This window comes from Argopecten irradians, chromosome 4 (assembly GCF_041381155.1).
Source record: "Argopecten irradians isolate NY chromosome 4, Ai_NY, whole genome shotgun sequence".
Classification (NCBI taxonomy): domain Eukaryota; kingdom Metazoa; phylum Mollusca; class Bivalvia; order Pectinida; family Pectinidae; genus Argopecten; species Argopecten irradians.
The window spans coordinates 8,879-20,068 of record NC_091137.1 but is presented as its reverse complement, the minus strand read 5'-3'; the positions used below and the strand labels follow the sequence as shown (position 1 = coordinate 20,068).

The following is an 11,190-nucleotide window of genomic DNA, read 5'->3' as shown; positions in this document are numbered from 1 at the left end:
TCGAGTCCGGTGTACCGATGATAGATGGTGACCTATACAAATAACTCGCAAATCTTCTCAGATTCTCAGATCCCTGTGGTATAACCGATCGGCTTGTTTGATATGTTGTGCCAGCAGTCCTCATGCTTTAGTAGTGTCATGCAAATGTGTCACGTGATTTGTGTACCTGTTCGTGCACCTGTACGTTCTTTATGTTCGCATTCACACACTGGACAGGGACGGCTGGACATCGTTTTTCATTGCTATACACATGCATTTACCACACTTAGACAGACTAAAGTGGTGGACACGTTCTCTTCAAACGTAAGTTATTCTGTGTGATTTATTATTAATACCATGAAATTTCTGAAAAACGACAAGAGCCGCGAAAGCGCTTGGGAGAAGCTTTTTTTTTTTTTAAGCGATACTGTGGCGTCCGGCGTCCGTCCATCAACAATCGACTTCTTCCCATAATCACTCACCGGAATTCACAAAATTTGAATGATAGCATCCTTCTCATCAATTAAATGTAGAAACCGGTAGATATAGAAATATAGACAGACACATTCAAAAATGTATATGTTGTGATAATGATGACATTGAAGACGAGTACCATTTCATAATTAAATGCAATAATTACTTAGATATTAGAAACCGTTTTATCAAAAAATATCATCATAATAATCCTCGCATGGCCAAATTTATTCAACTTCTGGAAACAAGGAATAATAAAGAATTATCCAATTTAGGAAAATTTATAGTTTTGGCCATGAACAAAAGAATAAACACTGTTTGAAACAAATGTAGAAACACCCTCTACACTAGCGTAGCGGTCGTGCACGTGTTGGGTGTATCTGTACTATTTATGTGTGTCTGTGTGTTAAATATCTATGTTATTGTATACTTATTGTATATTGTAAGTTTTGTTGCACTGTATATATTAATGCACTTTTTCTGATGAACCGTAAGATTCAAGGAATAAAAGAATTGAATCCTTATGGATTACTGACTGTAATGATGGGGCTGACCCCCCGAGACTTGATGGGTGGGGTCAAAAGGGATCAATTTGGCTGTTACCATATAAGCATGGGATATCACTCTTAATGCAATGGTAACATCCTTATAGGATGGGGATTCAAAATTGTACAAATGATGGGACTGAACCCACGGGGGTCTGAGGGGCGGGGTCAAAAGGGGTCAATTTGGCTGTTACCATATAAGCATGCGATATCACTCTTAATGCAATGGTAGCATCCTTATAGAGTGAGGATTCAAAACACGGGGGCCTGAGGGGCGGGGTCAAAAGGGATAAATTTGTCTATTTCCATGTAAACGACTTCGTCTGTAGGTAAGCATGAGAGAGCACCAAAAATGCAATGGTAGCATCCTTATAGTGTGAGGATTCAAAATTATACAAATGATGAGCTGACCCCCGGGAGCCAGAGGGGCGGGGTCAAAAGGGATCAATTTGGCTTTTACCGTATAAACCACTTCTTCTCTGTAACTTATCATGGGATAGCACTCATAATGCAATGGTAGCATCGTAATAGGATGGGGATTAAAATAGTAAAAAGATGGGGTTGACTCCCCGTCATATAAACGACTTCTGCTCTGAAACTAAGCCTGGAAGAGCACTCATCATGCAATGGTAGCATCCTTATAGAGTGGGGATTCAAAATTGTACAAATGACGAGGCTGACCACATGGGGACTGATCGTGAGTGGCAGGGTCAAAAGGGGTCACTTGGCTATTTCCTATAAACGACTTCTCAGAAACTATGCATGGGATAGCACTCTTAATTCAATAGTAGCATCCATATACGGTGGGATTCAAAATTGCACAAATGATAGGGCTGACCTCCGGGGGCTTGAGGGGCGAGGCCAAAAGGGTGAATTAGGCTACTTTTTCATATAAATTACTTCCTCTCTGAAAATATGTATTGGATAGGATATTCCTATGGTATATATATCATCATTATATGGTTTGGATTTAAAAACAAACAAATCGTGGGTCAATTTGCTAATTATCTAATTGTAAGATAAATACTCTAAAAAACAGGTGAGAGAGACACAAGACGTCTGGATATATCTATGCTGTTAGTTTGAAATTCATGCCAGGTCTTAGACTATTCTAAGACGTTCATTGGGAATATGGGGCATTTTAAGGGTCTAAATTTAAAAAAAGATAAATTTAGAAACGTTCTAAACTAATTTCCAGATCCTCCACAGGGATATGAGAATTAGTCACAGTTTAGACCAGAGTGCCCTAAGACATATTTAGACGTTTTAAAGGTCTAAATCAGAAATCGGTAATTCTCGTATCCCTGTGTGATCCCCGTGATGTGGTGAGTTGACCACTTTTCACTAACCGGTCGTAGTATCCTATTGGCTGGATTGAATATGCTGGTCACGTGGCACGAGGACTATTGTTGGTTCTGAATTTGGCGCCAGATCTCTGCCCACTTCTCAGATTTTCTCTGACGATACTGCACGCTCTTTGCTACCTATCCAAGATTCATCATGGAACTCTTCGTTGCGCTCTTCCTGGCATTGGAGGTGATCCTTCAGTGCCTAGGCAAGTTTGTGTACTGTGGTAAGGTATGTAACGTTCGTTTTTATTCCTAGTCCAGACTAAAGTTTTAAGTTATTTTCTTATTTAAAACATTTTTTATCTGTGTAAGAACAATGGGATCGGGAACAAGTTATTTCAACTTATGAAGCCTTCTCATATTCACGGCAATATATATATAATAGATGATTCTGATTTTAAAAATATTTTAATATTAATAAAGTAATAATTACACTTAAAGTGAATAGTCGGGCAAAGAAAACCAGTCTAAATGCGTTGATTGGCCTTCCAAAAGTTCTCACATATTAATACGACGGTCAAGTTCTGCTTAGTTTCCCAGTTCTGGCCATTAAAGTAAAGAAAAGTTGAAAGCATTGAAAGCGAGGCTGCGTGGAAATGGTCTGTGCTTTTTTCTTAATTATACATTCAAACTCGTATAGTAAAGATACTGTACATGTATAAATACTGTCTAAAAGGTTGTAAAGCCTGTTAGGTATACTTACTATTACCACAGGCATTTGGCTCTATAGACATTTTGCTCTCTTTATGTAATATTGTACAGTATCATACATATATATAGAGAAAATGTCTATAGAGCCAAACGCCTGTGCTATTACTATAACTTTAATTCCACTTAGCGAATGATTGAAATAGGTGGCTGATGTAATTTTGATGCTGAATATTGTTAGTTATATGTAATAAATAAGGAGATTGACAATATATCATAGTATACATGTAAACTTTAGATAGAGCTCTGTTAAAGGTACAATATAGGTAACTTTTCAGTTTTAAGGTCACCTGAGACGAAGGCTCAAGTGACCTATTCTAATCGCCTTTTGTCCGTCGTCGTCGGTCGTGCGTCGTATGGCGATAAACAATTTACTTTTTCGACTTCTTCTCCAAAACTACTGAACCAAATTTGTTGAAATTTTGCAGATTTTATAGCCAAAGGTCCACCAAAATTGTGAATTATATGGTCCCAGCCCCCTAGGGGCCTGAGGGGTGGGGCCAAAAGGGTCAAATAGACTAAAACTTCAAAAATCTTCTTCTGAAATTCCAGAAATGGCAGAATCAAATACTCAAAGGTCTCAAGGCCCTCTACAAAAATTGTGAATTACATGACTCTGGGGTCTCAGGTTTCCCCCTGGGGAGGGGGTTAAGTTTACTATAGTTTATGTAGTGAAAACACATTTTGGAGCATTATTTGGTCATTTATAATAGAAAATTAGTTAAATGTTGTCAGAATTATCCCTATGAAATGGCCATTGAATCCTATTTACAAATTTTCCATGACCGACTCCTAGGAGCCTTTAGCGGTGGGGCCAAAAGGGGTCAAATAGGCTTAAACTTCAAAAATCTTCTTCTAGAACTGGTAGAATCAAATACGCTTCATAGATGGAGAGGTCTTAAGGTCCTTTACGAAAATTGTGAATTATATGACCCTGGGGTTTCATGTTTCCCCCTGGGGAGGGGGGTAAAATTTACTATAGTTTATATAGGAAAAACACATTTATGAATGTTATTTGCTTATTTTTCATAGGAAATTAGCCACACTGGGTTAGATTTTTTGCCTGTGACAGCATTTTATCGTCATATCCATATCGGTCCTGACCGACCCCAAGGGCCTTAGGGGCGGGGCCAAAAGGGGTCAAATAGGCTAAAACTTCAAAAATCTTCTTCTGAATTCACAGATTTGATGGAACCAGTTACCCTTCATAGATTGGAAGGTCATAAGGCCCTTTACAAAAATTGTGAATTGCATGGCCCTCGGATCTCAGACTTTCCCCTGGGGAAGGGTCAAATTTACTATAGTTTATATAGGGAAAATACATTTATGAACATTATTTGCTTAGTTTTAATAGGAAATGAGTCAAACTTGGTTAGAATTATTAGCCATGAAATAGCATTTTAACACCATATCCATATTGGTCTTGGCTGACCCCAGGGACCAGAGGGGCGGGGCCAAAATGTCTGCTTCTGAATTCACAGGTTTGATGGAACCAAATACTCTTCATAGATTAAATAGTGAAATTTATAAAATCACTGACACTGACTGACTTCTAGTTTGGTTTTGTTGTTTAACGTTGGCAAAGCAAATTGGAATTTTAAGCATAAGGTTTGGTAACATAATACACTATCAAAATAAAAATTCTAATACGAAGGTTCAACTTTAAAGTTTATTCTGATTCATAAATACTTTTAACAGATTTGAACCAACTTTGCAATGCTCTTTCTGTAGCAGCACTCAGGTGAAGGCCTCTTTGGCCTTTTTTTTTTTTTTTTTTTTTTGTAATCGCAAACATTTACAAGAAAATTGCCACGTTCTCTAGATCCCTGCATAAGATGTTGACTAAAACTGGGTAATACGTTACTGACACCAAATGTGAATTCATAAAAAAAATATGAAATAATTAATGTGGCCCACAATAAATTCACGGAAACTCCGGAAAACATTTTCTTGGCCCAATCGATGTACTAGTAGCTACAATGTATAGGCTAAAGGCACATACCACAGGAGTCTGACGTTCTGTCAATAATATAAAAAAATATCAAAAATACCCCTATATACTATATAAAATAGGATAAAGGTGTTTTTTTTTATATTTATACTATACATAAGTCATTATATAAAATAGTATATAGAGGTATTTCTTATATTTATACTATACATAAGTCATTATATAAAATAGTATATATAGAGGTATTTTTTATATATATTTCAACTATCTGTTATTGACAGAACGTCAAACTCCAGTGAACATACATGTACGAAACACTTCCGTAATTGTCGTGACCCGATCAACTTCGCACGGGAAAAACAAACATTTTAGATGTACAAGTCTAAACACAGGGACCTAACACAAATTTTTAGTCAATAGTATATACATGTTTTATGGTATCAATTATTTCTTTTTAAAGTTATAGGTGCCGTATTTTTCATACTCATGAATCAAGATGAGTTTTTAATATGTTATTCATTACCAAAAGTAACCAATTTTTGAGAATTACACTACTTTCTATCCATAGGTTTTTATTTTACAAGCACATATAAGAGCTGAAAATGATTTTTGGCATTATATTTATAGTGAATTGAAATGAGTACATACGGTCAGACCATGAAGCCAAATTGTGGTCTACAATTTCATTTCACATTTTTACAGTGTTATTAGTAATTGTAAAATTATAATTGCAGGTATGTTTCCATCTAAACATACATAACGCATAAAATACAACAACTTTACAGTATATGTGTTGAGGCTAATATTTATAAGGCATCTGAAGTCATTTGAATGACTTTCACAGCTTAATTCGTCAAACCTTGTGGTTTTCAATAGATTCAATATCAACAGGATTTTCCAGATGACACGGGATCCAATCAAACGTAATGGTCTTGGGGTACTCTGGTGGGTCCATGATTATATATAATCTGTAACTAATTCTCAGATCCCTGTGATGTAAATAACAGGAACAGCTTCCTAGACAAATGAAATAGGTTTATAAGGTCACTCATCATTTGCCATGTGTCCTTCACCTAGGGAATGTGTATCCAGCTTGGTATGTATGCAAGCATATATGTATAGGGTTTCGATAAATTAACAGCAATGGATTCTCCCCCATTTCAAAGAAATCCAAAGAAAATCTTGATATTATCCATGTGTTTTTTCATAATATTACACACGACCGGTATAAATCTAAAGCAATTGTTGATGTGTGTCGTGATTTTTTTTATCTTATCTGAACTTCTGTCGTTCTTGTTCTTTGCAGGTTGTGTTTTACACTTCCTTCCGCAGTTTGGTTGACCGGGTTGCGACGTCGCTCGCAGTGGTGGTTAGCCGTGGACTTTCTCTTGCGGAGGCTGTGGTAAGATTTTAGATGTAAAATTCATTATTCCCTACCGTGAAAAAGTGTTCAGGTCACGTGAGACTTAACCTAATCGCCTTCTGTTTGTATAGCGATAAACAATTTATATCTTCGACGACTTCTCCTAAAACCACTTAACCAAATTCATTAGAAATTTGCAGAAGCCTCTCATAGCCAAAGCCGAATTACGTGATCCCAGGGTCATATAGTTCACAATTTGTAAGTCCCCCCCCCCCCCCCCCAATGGAGTCCCTAGGGAACTTATTGTGTGTGTGTGTGTGTGTGTTTTACAGTACAAATATCATGTATATTTTATTCCCCCAGCTGTATATGATGTGTATATACATACACATTAGTGTTTTGATAAGAGCTGCCAGAGCTGGGTGCCCTGATCATGAGGTCAACTCCTCAAACAATATTGTCCTTCAAAGCATGCACCAATATAAATATAATTTTTATAGATAAATTTTGAAAGCCATTTTAGTTGAAGGGACATGCATATGTAACTTTTTGCAGAAAACAAATCAAGAAAATTACATGTGTATTGAGTATTCTGATAACAATGATTTGGAATTTATTGTTTTTGATTAATGTTTGTAGTAGAACTAGAGAAAATGTAATGTTTGTATCAACAAACAAAAAATAGAAAAAAAAACCACACACACATAGAAAGAATTATAGACAATACGCAAACAAACCAAAAAGAATTCAAATCATACATATTAAAGTACTACAACATAAAACATCATACAAACATTGATTGGCATATTTCAAGAACTATTCAAAAATGTATTTCCAATTGATCCATATTTGATCAAATTTCTCAATACACCTATTTGGTATTGACAGCTTTTTTTTTCCAACATCATATTTTGTAAACAAAAACTCCATCAAACCTTCCATATTTATGTTTTGTTTTTTTCATGATACAGGAAAAAATACAAAACTTCATAATTTATTATAGAATATCAAAATTGAGTGGTATTGACAAATTTTCAGTCTCACCAAAGAGTACTGTATCTAATTTAAATTCCACAACATTATTAGTTTTTACATATATTTTTCTTTTCATATCTTGCCATATTTGGAAAGATTTTTGACAATACCAAAACATGTACTGTTTCTAATTTAAATTCCATAACATAATTAGTTTTTTAACATTATTAGTTTTTACATATATTTTTCTTTTCATATCTTGCCATATTTGGAAAGATTTTTGACAATACCAAAATATGTGTTCTTTGGTTTCAACTTCTGTATTACAGATATTACATAATTTATTTCAGAAATATTTTTAATTTTTAAGTAATTATTCAAAGGGAGTATACAGTGTTGTAGTCTATACTGGAACCATTGTATTGATGTATCTTTGGTAACTTTGAAAAGGTATTTTTATATTTGTTCTTTTCCTGTGTATGCATGTTTCTAAAGACGTATTGTTGCTCCATTTCCTCTCTGTTAATTACCAAGCATTTATTTTTTTCAATTAGACAAAAATACGTTAAGTTTACATCCCTTAATACTTTTAAATAAAATATGAATATGACTAGGTGTGAATGGTCTATCTAGTTTATTTAACAAGTTAAGGTTATATTCAGATTCTTACATATTTTTTTCATACATTTCTAACTTAATAAGTTATTCTTCTTCTGGTCTTCTTTTTCTGCCGGGACTTTGACCATTTTCTCAAACTTAAAGTCGGATTGCCATGAAATTTCGTAAGGTCATTTCTGGTGACCTGCAGATGTGTCGACCGTTTTAATTTTTTTTGACCAGCATCAAAGATGTTTAAATCAAATTCTAAATTTTTAAAGTGAAAAATACCATAATTGTGAGTAAAATAACAAATTTTGTCACGGTTTCAAATTTTCTAAAACCAGTAAGAGTTATCTCTCTTTATTCACTGCTCAGCAGGGATCCGTTAGCAAGTTCATTTTTTTGTTTTTAAGTTATAGATCGTATTGTTACTAGTGGCTAAAATTATTTTGAGGTCTTTTTTTGTGCAACTTTTATAGACCAGTAACCTAAACCACGATGGCCGTCATGGAATACAATAGGTCAAAATTGAGCAAAAAGGAACATGGCTGAGAACACAAATCTAATACAATATTTGGAGAAGTTATTTGTGCCATGGTTCCTTTCATATACATATTAATGTATGTGTAGGAAGAATATAAGGATAATCTGCACTCGGGATGAAAAAATGTACGTACAGTTTTTAAAAATAAATTGTGACGTACAAATAAATATTGTTCTTTGCCCTCAAGTTGATTACTAGTATATCCATATCCTTCATATTCACATACTCACGAGTCTTTCATATTCATAAATGATATCATTTTTTTCATAAACCTTGAACATATCTGGCCAATATTTCAGCAATATTCTCTCTTGTATATCTGCTGAATATTTTGTAATATGCGCCTATACTTGTTTACTGAACTGTGTACTTGTGATCTTGCAGGTTGTGTACGCTACCTGCTGCTGCCGAGGAGAGGTTTTCCCTGTCCCTGCTGCTGACCAGCCCTAGCTCCAGCTCTGTTGTCCCCGCAGTACCAGTCCCAGCATCACCTGTTCCTATCCGCAGATCTGGTCGTGCCACCCGCAGACCAGCTTGGCATAAGGATTATGTCATGTGATGTCATATATAATGTATTGTAATGTAATATCCTTTATCTGTTTGTCCATGGAATGATGTTGCTTGAGGATGTGGTAACCCCTCAAAAATCGTCCCAATTCCTGTCCCTCACCCAAAAATGTATACAGTAGTATACACCATTAATTGGTTGTTCATTCCAACATCTAAGATCAGTCCCCATTTAGGTGATTTGGTAATTTCCTCCCAAATTCCGTTCCATACTTTTGTACCCTAAACGAAGAAGGGACATTGTTTTTGCTCCGTTTCGAATTACTATTATTACAACTTAAGGTTGTTTGAGGTACATTTTTATAAGATTTTTTGGGATACGGAATGCATTCAGTGATATGGTTATGTGGTAGGTTGTGAGGAACACATGAACACGTGTAGTGATACAACTTCCGGTTATTTGAGGTATATCATGTAATGCTATAAGGTTTTGACAGACATACTCTTTGGAGTGTGCATAAAGGGTTTTTTCCAGGATTGCATTCAAAGATGGCTGCCAGTGTCCACTTTTTAAATTCTTGAAAAATTTCTGAAATTTTGGTCTATTGGTATTGTAAATTGGTATACAATATATATAGTTTTAAGGTTTAAAGTTTTTGTGGGACACTGAACTCCATGCAGTGATCCCAATAAGGTGTTAATTGAAATACATCACAAAATATTGAGGACGCTGACCACTTAGCAGTGACCCAATTATTGTTATTTGAGGTATAACTTAAGATTTTGAGGACACTGACCACTTAGCAGTGACCCAATTATTGTTATTTGAGGTATAACTTAAGATTTTGAGGACACTGACCACTTAGCAGTGACCCAATTATTGTTATTTGAGGTATAACTTAAGATCTTGAGGACACTGACCACTTAGCAGTGACCCAATTATTGTTATTTGAGGTATAACTTAAGATCTTGAGGACACTGACCACTTAGCAGTGATACGACTGCAATACTTGGTAAATCACAGGATTTTGAGGATACTGACCACTTGCAGTGACCCAATTATTGTTATTTGAGGTATAACTTACTTAAGATTTTGAGGACACTGACCACTTGCAGTGATACGACTGCAATACTTGGTAAATCACAGGATTTTGAGGATACTGACCACTTGCAGTGACCCAATTATTGTTATTTGAGGTATAACTTAAGATCTTGAGGACACTGACCACTTTGCAGTGATACGACTGCAATACTTGGTAAATCACAGGATTTTGAGGATACTGACCACTTGCAGTGACCCAATTATTGTTATGAGATAGAACTTGCGATCCTGAGAACACTGACCACTTAGCAGTGACCCAATTATTGTTATTTGAGGTATAACTTAAGATCTTGAGGACACTGACCACTTGCAGTGATACGACTGCAATACTTGGTAAATAACAGCGATTTTGAGGATACTGACCACTTGCAGTGACCAATTATTGTTATTTGAGGTATAACTTAAGATTTTGAGGACACTGACCACTTGCAGTGACCCAATTATGTTATTTGGGTATAACTTAAGATCTTGAGGATACTGACCACTTGCAGTGATACCAATTATTGTTATTTGAGGTAAATTACTTAAGATTTTGAGGACACTGACCACTTGCAGTGATACGACTGCAATACTTGGTAAATCACAGATCTTGAGGACACTGACCACTTGCAGTGATACGACTGCAATACTTGGTAAATCACAGGATTTTGAGGATACTGACCACTTGCAGTGATACGACTGCAAGACTTGGTAAATCACAGGATTTTGAGGATACTGACCATTTGCAGTACCCAATTATTGTTATTTGAGGTATAACTTACTTAGATTTTGAGGACACTGAACACTTGCAGTGATACGACTGCAATGCTTTAATTTTGACTCAACTGAAGTGTACAGAAAGTAGTTAATAGGAATATTTCGTCCCTGTCCCTAACAATACTCACATTACCCTACCCATATACCCTAGCACAATTAAGCACGCATTTAGTAAATAACATTCTAACCGCTACTTTCTATATGTACACTTGCAGTTGACCAAATTAACAGCCAGGGTCATCGGTGAAGAAATGCCGTTGACCAGCAATGAGTGCCAGGTAACTGCCCCACGTGGGATTTGAACTGGTCATCAAAAGGTGAAAGGTCCCTAATTAAA

The 11,190-nt window shown here is 35.7% G+C and overlaps 1 protein-coding gene across 3 annotated transcripts; it reads left to right on the top strand.

The window, feature by feature from the left end:
* Positions 1-221: 221 nt before the first annotated feature.
* On the top strand, positions 222-10,433 carry LOC138320320 (uncharacterized). 3 transcript variants are annotated; one of them, XM_069263246.1, is made up of 3 exons: positions 222-303; positions 6,313-6,408; positions 8,873-10,433. In XM_069263246.1, exons 1-3 carry the CDS (start codon positions 251-253, stop codon positions 9,045-9,047), a joined length of 324 nt encoding a protein of 107 aa, XP_069119347.1. In that variant the 5' UTR covers positions 222-250; the 3' UTR covers positions 9,048-10,433. The 3 variants fall into 3 exon arrangements, 2 of the variants coding, with proteins under 2 accessions (XP_069119347.1, XP_069119348.1); XM_069263247.1 differs by lacking the exon at positions 222-303 and adding an exon at positions 321-2,576; XR_011208158.1 differs by lacking the exon at positions 222-303 and adding an exon at positions 5,580-6,102 and having other exon boundaries at positions 8,873-10,432.
* The last annotated feature ends 757 nt before the right edge of the window (positions 10,434-11,190 follow it).